The 18,392-nt window shown below is 37.3% G+C and overlaps 1 protein-coding gene across 1 annotated transcript in view; it reads left to right on the forward strand.

The window, feature by feature from the left end:
- The window catches only part of LOC121732884 (GATOR complex protein NPRL2-like), a 38,522-nt gene that overhangs the window by 8,620 nt on the left and 11,510 nt on the right, over nucleotides 1–18,392 (forward strand). The window contains exon 4 of the mRNA XM_042122902.1: nucleotides 4,477–4,613. Coding sequence (XP_041978836.1) covers nucleotides 4,477–4,613 — 137 coding nt within the window. The remainder of the gene's footprint in view (nucleotides 1–4,476; nucleotides 4,614–18,392) is intronic.

Raw genomic sequence — 18,392 nt, forward strand, 5'->3', positions numbered from 1 at the left:
AATTCGTTATTGGTGACTGGTCCAAAATTGTAATCTGTCTGTCCATCTGTCTATAAAAAATTGAATATTTTGTTAAATCTATAAACCGTAAAAAAAAAACAAATTTTCTATACTGTGTTATTTGAATTTATAAGGATATTATAGAGATTAGATCAGGTATTCCCAAAATAGCTTCCGCGGTAACTAGGGATCCCAACGTCTGTCTCAAAATTATAACTTATTTAGTCCTAGAAATACATAAACAATGATAATGACTTTTTATAAATCGCGGTTTGTATGTAGAAAATTATAATAATATGACAAGTTTTTTGTTCTTTATATCTTTAAATTAAAAGGATACACCAGGGGCTAGAGAAATGAAAAAAAAAATAGGTTAAATATCTATAGCTGTCTCCCTTACCTCAAGCCTATGTCGCAGCCGACTGGTTTAAATAGCCGTCAATCAAACAGCTAGCCCTTTGCCTGAACAACGCCATTCAATCACACGTCTAGCTTTTAGATTGAATATTTTAGTCGCGCAAAACGTTCAACACTACAGCTGATTCAAAAGCCGCCGTCTAATTGAAGTAGTTCAGCGCGCACCGCTGCGGCGCTAGGTGCGTTTTATTTACAATATGGCGTCAACTAGCAGGTGTTTGTTGGTGTTTGTGGTTGTTTTTCGGAAAGGAAGTACTAGTTAATAAAAGTTACAAGTATTATTAAAGAGACAAAAATTATAGAGGCACATACGAGTGAATCAAAATTTCAACAAATATTCGAGAAGAAATTATGGGATTGTGAAATACATCACCAAGGTATTTATTGCAATTCCATAAATAATAAATCAGCTATAATTATTGTATGTGCTTAATATGTTCAAAATTAGAATTAGTTAGAAGACAGTCTTTTCAGTCCCCCCGAAAGGGGGGTTCGGGGGGACGGCCCCCGCCAAAACAAAAACAAACACAATCCAGAAAGTCCAAAAGTTGGTTAGGTTGGGTTAGAACTTAGACCACAACACAGAGGGAGCCGAGCGAGCGCAGCGAGCGTGCTGCGGCAGCAGCCGGCGACCGTCACCAAAATAAAGGGGGGCTCGGGGGGCGCAGCCCTCCGCCAAAACAAAAACAAACAATCCAGAAAGTCCAAAAGTAGGTTAGGTCATAACTGTGACGGTGCTGCGGCAGCAGCCGGCGACCGTCACAAAACACGTCTCAGAATTTCGTTTTTATTTTTACTTATTACATTAAACTTTTGGTCACCCCTTAAACTTAATCCAAGAATAATCTTTCATTTTAAAAATACAAAAAGTTTTCCTATTCTCCCAAATTACATATTAAACTAATAGTCACCCTAGTTAATTTGCCATTAAACCTGTTGGCTAAGCGTCGTCTAGCTGTAGTGTTGAACGTTGTAGTCAACAAGTCGACTAAATGACGTAAAGCCGTGTGATTGAATGGCGTTGTTCAGTCAAAGGGCTAGCTGTTTGATTGAACGGCTGTTTAAACCATTCTTCTGCGACACCTATACCGCAGAACGCGATAGAGACAACTGCAGAAAATCAACGATTCGTTATCCCCTGATTCCTTCTCCAAAACTTAACCGATTTAAGTACTTTTTTCATTAAAGATTAAAGAAAGGCCTGAGCTGTGTTCCTATGTTTTAGTTTTTTTTTTTTGTATAATCTAACCAAATCTGTTTTCTGGATGTTTGAACACAGCGGAAAATCTGGCCATTTTTTTGGGTTTTTGAACGTTCATATCTTATTTAATAATTAAATTATGAAAAAAATGAAAACATAGGGACATTGTATTAGTGGCCGTAGATACTGAGGACAAAAATTATAACTCTACTAGCATTATCCAGGGAGGAAACAGGGGACAACGTTTGTACGGAAAAAAAGGCGGTGTGGACTCCTCTTAATACGCGAGCGAAAAACTTTGGATCCCTTTTAACGAAAAATGCGGAAACGTAGGTGAATGACAATTTGCACAATATTATAGTTCATATGGTGAAGGAGTGGATCGAGTTAATATTATTTTGAAATTATGCTTTTATCATACATTTTTAACAAATAAAACATTACACTAATGTGCACACTACCATCTTTTTGAATGACAAGCCTATACATAAGAATTTATACTCTTTTGTTTATGGTTGAAGTCTGTTGTCAAATTAAAAAAAGGATTGTTTTTTTTAATCAATCTAAAATAGTCAATACTTTAAACGGGGAGCCAAAAGAAGAAGATAATTAAATATTTAAGGTCGAATTTCGACCATTGGGCGATCTCTAGTTCATGTTAATTTTGCCCGCATCTTGTCTCCATGCGACTTTGTCAATAACTCGGCACTCGGCAGATAGCAGCCCAAATATGTGAAAATATGTTCACTAATATCGCGCGCGCTGGCAAACAAATAGTTTTTCAATTTTGCTACACAGTCGTAACTCATAAGTCGTAATGGAATGAAAGTAGTGAGAGATAGAAAGAGAGACAAAAGTTATGGTATTATGATGCTGATTTGTTGATAAAAACCAATGATATTGTACTTAAACAGATATGTTACGTCCATACTATTTTCCGGCTTAAATCTCTTCCGAACAATTTTCAAATTCAAAATTGCAGACATTGACAAATTTACAGATGAGTGAAACAAAAGATACGAAAAACCATTTACGTAAAAGAGACAGTTCTATTTTTAAACGTCGAATCGTATCGCTGTCTCTTTCTTCGTCTGAGATATGACGAAAATTCGATTTTTTCCAGATTGTTCGAAAAAATAATTGAAAATGTAAATAATCGAGGTATTGATTGCAATCAAGACATGTGGTAAGAGATTCCATGTGTTTTGTTTACTTTCGAGTAATTGGTACATTTTCGATACACGCACGACGTCATTTTCAATTTATTTAGGTAAGATAAGACGCGGCACATTTGTGGCTGCGCTTGATGCAGACTAAACAACAGACGGCCCGATTGGGCCGTATAATTTGAAGCTTCACAACGCGCGCGGTAGTAACATATCTGGTTTGAGTATTTCATCATTGATAAAAACTATAAGTTATAACTTATAACCTACTCTGAACCATAAGCCTTGTAAATAATTGATACTTAAATAGGGTATTGCCGTCCTATGTGCTATGAATCGAAACGATTCTATATTCTGATATAAGTGACAAAAGCGTATGATAGACTAATATGAGTTAAATATGAAAAAAATCTCGACGCACGTTTCGCGCCAACACCCAACAACATCCTCAGGATGTTGACTCTACGAACAACGTCCGTCAAGTCATAAATAAGAATAAACTAATAAGTAATATAAACTAGCCTTCAGGTGTAATTTTTTTTATACGTGGGAGAGCCATGCTTCGGCACGACCGGAGAAATACCACGTTCTCACAGAAAACCGGCGTGAAACAGCGCTTGCGCTGTGTTCTGCCGAGTGAGTGAGTTTACCGGAGGCCCAATCCCCTACCCTATTCCCTCTTCTGATGCTGCGAGTGTCCATGGGCGACGGAAGTTGCTTTCCATCAGGTGACCCGTTTGCTCGTTTGCCCCCTTATCTCATAAAAAAAATAGGACTTAAAGTCATTTAGATAGGTTAAGAGGAGTCCACACCGCCGTTTTTCCATACAAACGCTGTCCCCTGTTTCCTCCTTGGATAATGCCGGTAGAGTCATAATTTTTTTCCTGAATATCTATGGCCACTATTAGCATGTCCCTATGTTTTCTTTTTTTTCATAATTTTATTATTAAAAAAGAAAAGAACGCACAAAAACCCAAAAAAATTGCAAGATTTTCCTCTGTGTTCAAACACCCAGAAAACAAAACTGGCTAAAATATACAAAAATAAAACATAAGAACACAGCTCAAGCCTTGTTTTAATTCTTACTGAAAAAAAGTACTTAAATCGGTTAAGTTTTGGAGAAGGAATCAGCGGACAACGAATCGAAGATTTTTTGTTCTTTTATTGGAACTTTTGTCGTGTCTCTATCGCGCTCTGCGGTGGGAGACTTGAGATTGGTGAGACAGCAATACATTTTCAAATACCTATTTTCAATTTCTCTCGCCCCTGGTGTATCCTCTTAATGGTTATGTTTTATTAGTAGAAAAGCAATCATGTGCTGGCCTCGGTACTCCTCTAAAACTCTGACTAAATTGTCCATAGTTTTTAAGCTATTCCATACTTTTTATCGCGGGCTTTGAGTGCGGCGACCGAGTCAAGAAATTCCGTAACGAAAAAAACCTAACAGCCCCACTCCGACCCGCACAACGGTGCGGCGTTGCCAGCACGGTGTTTGTGTGCGTGGGACTAGACGTATGCGAATTATAATTTCATAAATTGATAAAAAATGCTATACAATAGCTTTACGATATTAAATAGAATGATTTATGCAATAAATCATTCTATTCTATTCTTACCGCGGCAGTCCCCGAGTGCCACACGTATGTTGTTTCCCTTTGACTAGACCACATTATGATCATCCTGTAATTTCAGTGGGCACAACCACCACCCACCTGACGGTGGTGCGCATCAACAGCGACCCGGCGCCCGTCAAGGACCACCAGGTGCCCGTATTCCTGTTCAGCAGGCAGTCCTTCGTCGCCGACCAGTGGGACCTCACTACCAATCAGGTATGTTACTACAGAGTACAGATTGAGGCCCAATACCACCAATCCATGTTAAAATGGCCTCTTCTTTAATAAGGGAAAGACAGAGAGAGAAATAAAATAGTATTAAATCTAGGGTTAACTTTAACCCGCATTAGATTTGTGTTGTTACATTACGAGCTACGACCCCCTGGCCCCTGCACTGTGCAGTCGCGTAGCCTCTTTACTCTAACCAAATCGTACGGAATGGATTCTCAATCTGTGAGAAAATTTATACCATGGGGCCGCGAAGATTGGTTGCTTACAAACTACGATATAAGATTCATGCCGTGTGACGAAGATCACCATTTCAAATTCTTAAAAAAGTATTTAAAGTTGAAATACTCAAGTAGTTGAAATACTAGAGATAAGAGGAAACGTAGAGACAGTGCATTTTTCGTGTTCTTACCTAAATTGGCTGTTCCTTAAGCTAGTATACATATTTTTTAAGAATTTGGAAGCTGACATCACGGTTGAAATTTTCAACCATGATGTCAGTTCTATGCTTTTAATAAGGTTATGCTTCGGCCCTGCTAATTCGGCGCGCACTTTAGCATACTGGTGCCGTTTATATTGCTAATTGGCAAATATCGAGATAAATTAATGCAGATATACTAATCGTATACACGTTTCTGAGACAACTTACTTATTTAGATGTGTAGCTATAAAATTGTATCAAAGCATTAAACAAATGTGACAAATTTCAAAATGTATGTTTGTTTTATATCTCCGGAACTACAAGTCCGTAATTCTTTTTCTGTTTGTACGTACGTATAGCCATTAGATATGGTTCAACTTAGGGAATACGGCAAGTTTCATCAAAATCGATTCGGTAGTTTTTGAGATAGGAAATTTTAAGTAAAATTTTGAAGTAGGTTTTATTTTTTAATATAAAACTTGTTTGTAAGTTGAAAACTGGTTGAAGTAATATTATTATTGTTCCGCGTCGTGACACAATACAAGCCACGTCAAGTTAGGCACCGCACCGAGAGGGTCGTGATGCGCAGGGTGCTCGTGTGCATCGCGACAAAAGGCAGTGGAATGGTCTAAGCAAGCCCCTACAGGGGCCTCTGTTTGGCCTGGGGGGCGAGTAAACGCCCCCACAGAGAGGAGTCTGCAACAAGCAGACGTCCACTGACGGTGATGTGGTGTCTGTACAGTTCACACGTCACCGTTAAAAGTGGTGGAGAGGAGCACCGCAGAGTTTTAGTGGGTAGGGCCGCGGCACTCACCATCTTCGCCGCGGCGAGCCCCACATATCCGCAGTGAGAGTCCCCATCCCCTGCGTCGCATGCGTCACAGCATTTCTCTGCGAAAAAAAAAAAAAAAAAAAAAAAAAAAAAGTTAGGCACCGCACAAGCTGGTTTACAAATATGGTATAACTCCAAAATCTGTTTATCGTTTCAAGAACAGCTTTTGAGCGATGAATTTAATCACATTCAATTCAATTCGTTTATTTGCTATAAAAGTGGTGAATACAGTAGGTGATAATGATCATTTTCTTAAGAACTAACATAATCAAAATTTGTATAAAGAACAAGGGGCGTTTTTGTATAGAAGCAGTACCCAAACTGTAGCACATCCACACATATTATATTAAACTAGCTGTTGCCCGCGACTTCGTCCGCGTGGACTTTAGTTTATAGCTGTTGTTCCCGTACATCGATATCAGAAAGTTAATTGTGTGGGAACCGCACATTTTTCCGGGACAAAAACATTCCTTGTCCCAGATTCAAATTAGTATCTCCTATCTCCATGCCAAATTTCATCAAAATAGATTAAATAGTTTCCCTAACTGTGCGCCGCGACGCCCCGGGGCGTCACAACATTGTCCCAAGGGCGTCACATGTCAACACAACCAAATCGAGTAAACGCCTCGCCCATTATATCTTTCATACATCCCAGGCAGTCTATATTCCCGGTTTCAGAAGCTATGCTCAGAAAAGCAAGCGCATCCTTCACTTTAGCCAGCCTTGCTGGCTTATGCTTGTGTTTTGATTTGGTCATTATTTCCTCATAAAAATATATTATATATATGTCCAAATAGTGTTTTATGATAACCTATGTTGGGTAGGCTAGTTCTAAAATTAGAAAGTAGGTATTCTTGGGGGCTGGGTTGAGGGGCGTCGTAAAGAAATGGCAAAGTCCCAAGGGCGTCACAGTACAAATAAGTTTGGGAAGCCCTGGTTTAGGCGATATTCATAAAAGTTTATTGTGCGGAAACCGTACATTTTCCGGGACAAAATTAGTATTTCTTGTCCTTTCCCGAGATTCAAAGTATCTCCATACTTACCAAATTCCATCAAAATAGATTGAATAGTTTACGCGCAAATCATAAAAGTATATTGAGCAGTAACCGTACATTTTTCCGAGACAAAATGTATCCTATGTTCTTTTTCGGGACTCAAAGTATCTTTTTACCAAATTTCAGCAAAATGGGCCCAGCCGTTTACGCGTGATGTCGTGACCACGCGAAAAATAACGTTCCGTGCGGCTTCGCCCGCGTAAATTAGATATTTCACAGACAAATTAGTCCATAAAAAATAGCCAATGATCCTTCACGTGGTCTACTTCTTATCTGTGCCAAATAACAGAAAAATTGCTCCAGTAGTTCGTGAGATAAGCCCTTTCAAATAATTTCCCCTGTTTTTTCCACACTTTCCTCTATTTCTTCGCTCTTATTAGTCTTAGCGTGATAAAATATAGCCTATAGCCTTCCTTGATAAATGGACTATCTAACACTGAAAGAATTTTTCAAATCGGACCAGTAGTTCCTGAGATTAGCGCGTTCAAATAAGCCCTTTCAAATAATTTCCCGCGTTTTTCTACACTATCCTTATTTCTTCGCTTCTATTAGTCGTAGCATAATAAAATATAACCTATAAACCTTCCTCAATAAATGGGCTATCTAACATTGAAAGAATTTTTCAATTCGGACCAGTAGTTCCTGAGATTAGCGCGTTCAAACAAACAAACAAACAAACTAACAAACTCTTCCGCTTTATAATATTATTATAGATTATAGATGAAAGGGCTTGAAAAGCTGAACATTTTATTGTATGACCTAAAATACACGACACTTTTCTCAAGTTTGCCATATACGATTACTTTCCAGAAATTATTGCTTTATGCTTATCAGCAACACTATAAATTGATGCAATAATACAGGTTGTTTTTTTGTGATTTTTTCTTACCTTCTACCCTCATAATTAACTTTTTCTCCCATGGTATAGAGATTTTTCTCAAAGTGCTACATTAGTGGGTACGAAATGCCCCTTCTAGTTCAGAACAATAATCTACAAATTATATATAAATATTAGCCATTTGAAAATAAGTAAAGTAAGACTCATTTTTAGTCCACTTTGGTTCCTGGTACCTGACCAGGTGTCACTTTTCACACTTAGAGCTACACAAATTCACAGGTATTCTAAGTACACGAGGCACTACTAATAACCTATGGTTTCATCCATCAGAGAGTAAGTTATGTCTTATCCTTCTGGGATCCAGGTTAATACCCTTTGCTGCAGCTAGCGCCACTCTTGGAGGATTTAAAACTCTTATTTACTGCGTACAGCTGGACACTTTTTGAAATATCCCCTATTATATAAGATAGTTTTCCTCCAACTACCCTTCATACTGTACATAGTATATTGAGAGAAATGGGGCGGCGCAGATAAATACAACTATTTTATTTAGCTACTCAAAACTGTATTAGAGACATAAGGCCAGCACCAGCGGAATTCAAAATTTTCTCCGAAATAATAGCTCTGTATTATTTCAATTTCAAGTATCAGCGGTCAACGCTCTGATTATGAGGTGTCATGTGGCGCGAACGCGGCGGACAAACACATATATTATGTGTAATGGCCGTACGGACGTCATGATGATTGTGTACGACTTTCTAAAAACGTTGCTGTAATGCGCTATCACGTTGGGCTACCCCCAACTCCCTATTCTTTTATTGGAGCTATACAAACAGTGGCGTAGCTACCACTGTATCGACTATACAGGGCCCCCGGGCCACAGAGGCCCCCGAGTTAGAAAAAAATTTATAAAATCTTCCAATTTATTTTTTCTGAAAATCTTGTCAAGTAATTATGGCATACGTATCATAACAGGTTTATCTGATGTAATAAATCTACTTGTGGAGACTAGAGACCATGGCAACTAGCGCGTTAAGTGTTTTATTGGTGTGTAAGGTCGTAGCTGTGAGGTCCACAGTTCCACACTCGGTCCTTAATTTGGCTGCTGCCGGCTGACATCATATCTGTACTATAAATTAGGGATATCTGTTAACTAGCTACTGTCCACTTTGTTGGGCTTTAAAACTTAAATACATGTTCACTTATAAATTATAATATAAAAAAATCGGCCAAGTGCGAGATGGACTCGCGCACGAAGGGTTCCGTACCACAATAGAGCAAAAATAGCCTGAAAATTGTGTTTTTTGTGTGGGGGTTAATAAACTAAAGAATTAAAGGGGGCTCACTTAATTCTTTAATTTATTTTAATTTTATTATTAATTATTATAGTACAAATACAACTGAGTATTTCGTGAATATTTCAAGTGCCTGCCAAAGCCGTTATTGATATCGAGCAAAAAATAGCAAAAAAAATTCACGTTTGTTGTATGGAATCCCGCCATAAATATTTAATTTATTTTGTATTTAGTATTTGTTATTATACCGCCAACAGATATACACAATCTGTGAAAATTTCAGAAGTCTAGCTATAGCGTTTCTCGAGTAACAGCCTGAAGACACACATACATACAGACAGACAGACAGACGGACAGACATCGAAGTCTAACTTAGTAAACCCTTTGGGTACGGAACCCTTAAAATAGTACAATATCTAATGGAAATAATTTAGCATATAAATGACAAAAAATATCAAAATTGACCCACTATTATTTACGTGATGCGGGAACAATCATACAAAATTATTATCTGAGTGGCAGAAACGACGCGACAATATTTTTGTGTAATAAACTGAGGGGTTTCAAAAGGCGTTAGGGGGTCAACATTTTGAGAACCACTGGAGAGAGGAGGGAGTTCATTAACTGTATGGAATAAAAATGCCTAGGAGGCAGGAGCTGATTACAGCCAACTTTCAAAACAAGCTACTAATTAGCATGAAAGTTTGTTCTATGTAGGTATACAAGGTGTAACAAAACTAAATGATTAGGGTGTGAACTTTAGGGTGTTAATGGGTTCGGGGTTTCATATACAGGATGCAACAAAAGTTACAAAACTAAATGATAATACTTTAGGGTCTGTATGTGTTCCTCGTAGAGAGTTCGCTCAACGATATCAAAATACTTAGATACGACGTATGCCGTCAAAACTGTAGCAATGTTTTTGCATGCAAAATGTGTATCGAGAAAATATTGTCGTCCTTTTTTGTCTTACAGTAATATCATATACTACTTTCTCTTTCGTTCATTTTACGCTTCGCTTTGATTTTTCTCTTAGAAGACAATAATTTAAATATTCATAAAATCTTAGTAATTACGTGTGAAATATTACACCTTTGGCTTTATTTGTATTCCTCGTTTTGTTACTGCACTGTCGGAAGGCACATGACGGCATTCTGGAGCAAAATGTAGTGAAAAACAACGCGGTAATTAATGAATTAAACACGTCCGGCTGTTTAATTCATTAAAGTGAGTGAGTTTACCGGAGGCCCAATTCCCTACCCTTCCTTTCCCTACTCCCTTCCTTACCTCCCCTACCCTGTAATCCTATTCCCTCTCAAAAGGCCGGCAACGCACCTGCAGCTCTTCTGATGTTGCGTGTGTCCATGGGCGACGGAAGTTGTTTTCCATCAGGTGACTCGTTTGCTCGTTTGCCCTTTTATTTCATAAAAAATTGAGAAACTCGTGGGGCTGGGGGTTTGATCATACAAAAGTGAAGAAAAAAACGTCATTCAGCGCTGCTACTTTCACAGCGAACTCTCTACAAGGAACACGTAGACACCCTAAAGTATTTCCTGTAGAGACAAGTGGCATACTGTCACACCATGTTTAGACGTTCATTGTTATGCAAAATAATGTCATTGATGTTGGCTCGCCGATGAATATTTATTGAGGAATATATTTTCCACCGCAACGACTGAGAGGAGATGACACTTCGCATCTGTGGAAGTGGAATTATGGAAATTTGAATAGAAGAATACTTTGCACATCAAATAGTAACATCATAATTCAAAACAAGTATAGGAGCTGTATAAATCAGAAGTTTTTCTGTTATTATGTTATACCCTTTCCTTAGTCTACATGCTATTAAAATAACAATATCCATAATAGTTTTATTACAATCTATTCCTATTTCTGGTCCACAAATATGGCGTACCGCGTAAGTCGTAAGGCTTTACCATGGAGCTAATATATATTAGCTCCGTGGGCTTTACCTTTTGTCCCTGGGGAAATTAGAAGTCTTGATTAATGATTACATTGCAAGTACTCAAAGCATCTCCATACCCAGGAACATCGGCTCAGCGGTTTGGGCGTGAAGAGATAACAGACAGACACACTTTCGCATTTATAATGTTAGTATGGATTTGTAACGTTAACACCGTTAGATAAAACAGGATTAATTTAGAATGTTTTATTCATCATTTTTAAACGACTGAATTAAATATTTAAATTATTGTAAACAATGTTTTGGAAGTATATAGGTATTTTTATATTTAAGAATTATTTTTGAAGTGTCTACAGCCGTGGTCCCTAATTTTTTTTTCATACAGGCCACAAACATGTTTAGGTCTTCTTTTTACGGGACGCAAAAAAAATTTAGGGTTAAAAAATAACGTTCTTCAAAATTAACGATTTAAAAGTGGAAAAAAATTCACGTCTTTCACGACGAATTTACATTATTTAGCCGGTAGGCGTGAATTTCAAAATGGTTTAACATCACGCGGGCCACAGATAAAGTCTCGGCGGGCCGCGGGTTGGGGATAGCTGGTCTACAGCCTTGCAGAGAATATACTTTAACTAGTAACTACTAGATAAAAAAATATAGTGTTTGTTGTCCCTGGAGTCTGAATTCCAAGACTGTTCTTCTGAGAAGCCCGAGCGAGTTCGGTCCCGAAACTTGTTGATTGAAAAACGAAAAAAGTTAAACTTTGTTCGGCAGGCGCAGTTGCTCGTCGATAAATAACAAAAGTAAAAGTGGACCACGAGCTGGACCCTGCGGAATACCCGAAGATTCGAACATCCGATAAGTGATTCATTTTATTTAAGGATGTATATAACATTTATAAATTCAAAGATTCTGGCCTAAATTCGAAATTATAGTAGAATAAAACATCCTGCATCGATTGATCCAAAAAAATCAATACCTTACCGACAAGTTACGTGAAATAATTTATTTTAAAATTTCCATTTATCATACGTAATGTTTGCCGGAAGTGTTAAAATTTTTGAGAATTCGTCAGAATTGGGAACTTTGTAACAAAGATAAACAGCTAAAAACTGCTTATTAATTTCCTTTACGATTTGCGATTTTTTAGGCCCAAAAAAAAGTGGGTTCACCCAATGATGAAAAACTCAAAGCAGATATGTTACTACCGCGCGCGTTGTGAAGATTCAAATACGGCCCAATTGGGCCGTCTGTTGTTTAGTCTGCATCGAGCGCAGTCACGAACGTGCTGCGTCTTGTCTTACCTAAATAATGACGTGCGTGTATCGAAAATGTACCAATTATGACTCGAAAGTAAATTAAATTAAGAAATTAAAAAAAACCCCCGCCAAACAAATTTAAAAAGAAATGAAATAATATTTACTGCCTTTAGTTCAAATAATTGTGTAAAGTAATATTTTAGTCCATAATTGTTGTCACGGTGTGTCGGGGGACCGCCAAGTAAACTACAAACTACAACCGCCAAGTCGCTGATTATCTCGATTCGGTTCGCTGTGAACTGATCCTTAAACTATAATGTTATGTAAAATCAAACATCTACATTAGCGGTCCTCCGACACACCTTGACAACAATTATGGACTAAAATATTACTTTACACAAGTTAGGAATTATTTGAACTAAAGGCAGTAAATATTATTTCATTACTTTTTAAATTTGTTTGGCGGGGTTCTTTTTAAATTTCTTAATTTAATTTTATTTCATACTTTTTAAACTTGTGTTGCTTATAGTGCAGAATAATTTCTATCAACAGTATCATATTCTCATGATTACCATCTATCAAATATGTCCTTTTCAATGAGGACGTTAATATGAGCCCAAACATGAAACCTCCACAACAACAAACAACAACAAAATTTTGTTCAATAATAATTAAATATCGAATAGTTCTTTAAAAATCTATTATTAAAAATCATTATAATTAATAATAAGTGTCTGGGTGTCCAATTTTTTTACATATTTAGTACTTTCACAATTTAATTGGATGTAGTACGGAATTTGACCTTATATACATCCTTAAATAATTTTTTTGCACTTAAACTATAATACAAAACAACACAAGGTTAGGTATGAATCAGAATGTTATTTATACTGCAAAGCTCTAAATTATATTTTTCTAGTTTGCTCCTCCTTTATTGGTGCAATGAGTTAATTTTCTTTAGTTAATGGAATCAGGCGTTACTTTGCGGAAATCCATAGTTTAAATTTAGTTGTTATTTTTAGCAATATTCCGCGAAAACAACTTCCACCTTTAAGTAAATGAGTGAGTGTACGCATAGACATGCGTACAGCACCTCCCTCCTCCCACACTGCCTATGCGTACACTCGCATGCAAGAACTTGCAAACACCACCACCACACAAGCAATAATGTTGGCAAATCCGTGCAAGGCCCCTCACCACCATGCAGGTTGAAAACCTCGACGCGCGTTTCGCCCCAACACCGGAGCATCCTCAGGATGTGGACTCTGCGAACAACGTCCGTTAAGTCTTAACGGTGTTGGGGCGAAACGCGCGTCGAGGTTTTCAACCTGCATGGTGGTGAGGGGCCTTGCACGGATTTGCCAACATTATTGCTTGTGTGGTGGTGGTGTTTGCAAGTTCTTGCATGCGAGTGTACGCATAGGCAGTGTGGGAGGAGGGAGGTGCTGTACGCATGTCTATGCGTACACTCACTCATTTACTTAAAGGTGGAAGTTGTTTTCGCGGAATATTGCTAAAAATAACAACTAAATTTTTTTTTTTTTAATTTTCTTTGTCGTTTTATTTAAAGAAAAACCGGCCAAGTGCGAAAAGGGTTAATTATTTTTTGTTTGAGAAAATTCATGACGTCGCGTTGGAGCGAAACATAAAAGTTAGAAATAGTTCTTTCAGCGCTGCTACCTCGACTCTATGTACGGGACACACTCTTAGTCTTAACACTTAAGTATTGTCACTTTGATTGTGTTACCTAGTACCTACTACTACCTATTGGCATTGCTTACAGTTACACCATTACACCTACAAGTGGTAGTCGGGTTGATGATGATGCACGTGTTGCTGCCTTCTGGGCGGTGCGCGGTCGGCGCACGCGCACTGTTTGCCAATTGCACCGGCATCGCCCATCAACAGATTTCCTACCTTATTAATGTGTACAATTATGTGAGGACGTTGGACCGAGGCACAGGCGCAAGCGATTTTTATTAAGTCAACTTTCCAATTTAGGTTGAACAGCGCACAGCGTCCTAAATCGTAGCATGGCAGAGAAAAACTTAAGAGCTTAAATTACGCGATTATATTTTAGACTGAAATTACTACAAAAATATTTTTAATATTTTCGACAGTTTTGGTCCTATCCTGCAATGTACTAAAACATGCGTTTTAAATTGTTAATATTATTATATATCATCATAATATTAATACGCGAACGAAAAGCTTTTTACAAAAAATGGGGAAACGTAGGTGCATGTGCACAGTTATAGTTTATATGGTGAAAGAGTGCATCGAGCTAATATTATTTTGAAATTATGTTTTTATCATACATTTTTTTAACAAATAAAACATTACACACTACAACACACGCACATGAGAAATGACAGATTTTTGAGTGACAAGCCTATACAAACGAATTATACTCTTTTATTTATGGTTGAAGTCTGTTGACAACATGTTGACAAATTGAGAATGGATTATAGTTTTTTTATTGGATCTAAGGTACTATTAACAATGCTTACCGGCCAGTCTGAAATCAGCTAAGTCCCAGAGACAAGAGTTGAATAAAAAAGATAAAGTCAATATTATTTTCATAAAGTTCGTAAAGTCAGTGATTATTTTTTACTAAATATTGGTAGTAGTCCTACTGTCGTTAAAGCTAAAGTCGAATTTCGACCATTGGACGATCTCTAATTCTCTAGTATCATTAAAAGTCGCTGAGCCTTATTTATGTTTTGTTAATTAAGTAAGTATTACATTCATATTTAAAAAATCTATTTAACTCCCAATGTAATAAAGAACTACTAAAATGTTTAACACTTGTTTTGCGTCATAAAAATCAAGTACAGAGCCATTCTGTCTAGGGTAAGTGATAACTGATAACGCGTGCGGCCTGCCACTCAAAAAGGTAATAAAAATGTGAAACATAGCGATAATGATAATGTATCTCGTCGGATATCTCTTATCTCAGCAGACTATTAAAACAGTTGAGAACAATATAACTAAATCTGTAGACCAATTTTCCTGAAAATTATTTATAGTTATTTACTGGTACTATTGACAGTACATGTGTCAATGGCTATTGGACACAACAAATTATAAGTACGTCTTCTACTTTACAAATACAAATATCTTCATTGCAGACTACTATAGTCTATACTTTGCCTGATCGCGATTATAAATTGGCCTTTATTCTTGATATGCGATTATTATTTATTTTAAATCGCCACTCATCCATCGCGTGCCTCTGATATGTTTGTTCGTAGTCCATATTATTGTGATTTTCAAATTATTTCATTTCTAGTCACGTTCATAGTTACTACCTGACATGCTGACATGATTTAAAGTTTGCAATAATCAGCTAAACGAGTTTCAGGTTAGTAAATCGAATACGATTTATTGATAAGTTGAAATTAAATTAATATTTAACATTAGCATTGTGAGAAAACTATGGAATTTGGAATAATATTCTTAGACGTACTTTTAGACGTGTATTTATGACGGTAAAAATAAATATTTTGAGCACTACGGATCAGCCGAGCAATTTTATTATTTTCGACGCTCCGATACTTTCAAGTTTTTATAACTCTTTAAGCTTATGACTTATCCCAGATGAACGTTAATAGTGGCGCTTGGTCCAAGGACAGCAGATCCGTGGTGAACAATTGAAACGCACGCGCACGCGCGTGATGGAAACTTTGGGCGGACCATTAGCCGTGTGGAGGATATTTAAATATTATTATGATTTATTACATTATCTTCATTGCCGCCGAGGGCTGCGCGTGGGTGTATAATGATTATACCAACATTATTTGTGTGTTTTATGCGCAATCAGTCAGAATACATGCCTAGATTAGCTAAATATCAACCTTTTCTAAATCGTTAATCTATCTTTAACCGACATCCATAAAGAAGGTGGCTGTTTTTAAATTATTATTTTTAAAGCAAAAACGAACTACAAGTATCGTTAAATCGGTCAAGCCATTTAAGTAAGAGCGTATTGTAGAGAAACACAAATCGAAAATCGCCTTTTGCGTGAGAAAGTGGATTATACCAATAAACATTTGAAAGCTGACGGTCAAACCCGTCGGGCGCGGGGCGACGGACAGGTCACAGGACGGTCTCCATACAAAAATACACGCAGTTGCATCATCGAATCAAACCGCTCGCGATGGAGACAATAATAGAAGATCGTGTTTGTCTTGTAGAGTGTAGACGACGAAACAAACCAAGAGATTACTGAAACTCATGAAAACCTCATTGCCTTATTCCAATATTTGTAAAGAAGTTGGGTAAACATGTAGGGCATGTTGGATATATGGACCAGGGTTACAAAAATATCTAACCTAAAGAAGTGAACTAATAGTATTGGATCCGACCGTAAAATCCTGCAGGAATCGTTTTTTTCGATCAAATTTATTTTAAAATAATCTTTACAATGTATAAAATGGATTAATGTTGGGTTGCCTTGTCAAAAGTAGCCGCAAGTACCTCTAACGGCCGTTCCCAATATTTGATCTATCTCATTTTTGCCCTACTAGAGATATGAATAGCTCACAATTGACATAAAATATATGTCTCTAATGTGTAATTATACCTCTACAAGTAATATATCTTAAGGAAGAGTACCTACCTCTTATAAACTTGCCTTCTTTATTGGTACAACTCATGCTCTCGGCTTCGGCCTCTGTATGTAGCCGCGCCCTTTGCGTTTGAAATTATGATACAATGATTTACTGTCCAGCTGACGGTCAAATATTGTACTTGGAACTCGTAAAGGTCCGAAGGTATTTTGAGCGTTCCCTTCATCGTTTGAGGTCTGACGGAGCATGACGGCCTTCGCATAATTATGCCATTAGATTTTTTACGTCAGCCGTTGTTTACATGCTACAGCCTACAGCTTGCAACAGTTTTCCGGTTCGGTAATAATAACGTGTTGTTTTCGAGTTTTATATCGAATAGTTGCGTGCGAATCCCATATAAAGCTCACACTTTTGTAGTGTTTTTCCTCGTGTTCCACGTTCTTAGTAGCTCCATCTCCTTTCATGCGTGTTTAAATTCATTCGATTTCAGAAGTTTTTATCGACATAATAATCTCCTGATGGAAAATAAAAAACCTTCACTTTAACAAAACGCCTAAATACCTCTTTCAAAAGCTGCCTGCGAGCCATTTTAGCACAATACATTCGATGAACTTGTCGATACTAGATTTGTAAAATAATATTATGTATTTCATGAAGTAAAATTATATTTCGTTGTAAGAATAAGAAATTAGTCTTTCTTACTTCTTTAAGAACATAGGTGGTCCAGACTCCAGAGCCGGGACATGCCGGAATATAGTTTTCACCGCAGTGTTTTGTGTGTGGCAGCGATTTGTATGGCCATGAATATGACGTATAGGGCTGCTGATACATGTTTTTTTTTAATAGTACGGGCATTTCAAATATTGGTTGCAGTTTTATTTTGTCCAATAGAAAAACAATACTTCAAACGAATTTATTGCAAATTTATTAAATATTTTAGTTTAATATCTTTAATGAAACAATATTATGTACACATTAATTTCAACATCTCAATAAGTAATTAATGTAGCAAAGAATATAACTATTTTTATAATAACAGGTAATTTGAGGTGACACACACAGAGTTATTTTTCTGTTGATTTTCTGCTTATTTTAGAATGATCGAGTAATATTATTTACTGTATCGTTGTCAACCCTGTCGTCTGCAGACTGCTGCAGTGGTCGTATCATGCATCGTGAACACGTGTACGGTGTAGAGCAAGGCCGGGTGCGGGGTGACATGATCTCCCGGTGATATAACGTATTATCAGATAACTGATAATTAGCGGTTATTGCTACTAGTCAGTTTGTCTATTATCTATAAGTTAATACTAAGCGGTATCTAGGGGTTCTGATAATAATACTACTAGATACTAGATGATGCCCGCAACTCTGTTGCGGCAGAATTTGCGTGCTTACATCTTATCGCGTGGGTACATTTTACCAGGATAAGAGGTATGTCCTTTCGCGGTACTCGAAGTACCTCCATGCCAAATTTCAGCAAAATCCGTTTAGCGGTTTAGGCGTGACGGGTAACAGACAAACAGACAGACAGACACGCTTTCGAATTTATAATATTAGTAAGTAGTGTTC

This window comes from Aricia agestis, chromosome 13 (assembly GCF_905147365.1).
Source record: "Aricia agestis chromosome 13, ilAriAges1.1, whole genome shotgun sequence".
Taxonomy (NCBI): domain Eukaryota; kingdom Metazoa; phylum Arthropoda; class Insecta; order Lepidoptera; family Lycaenidae; genus Aricia; species Aricia agestis.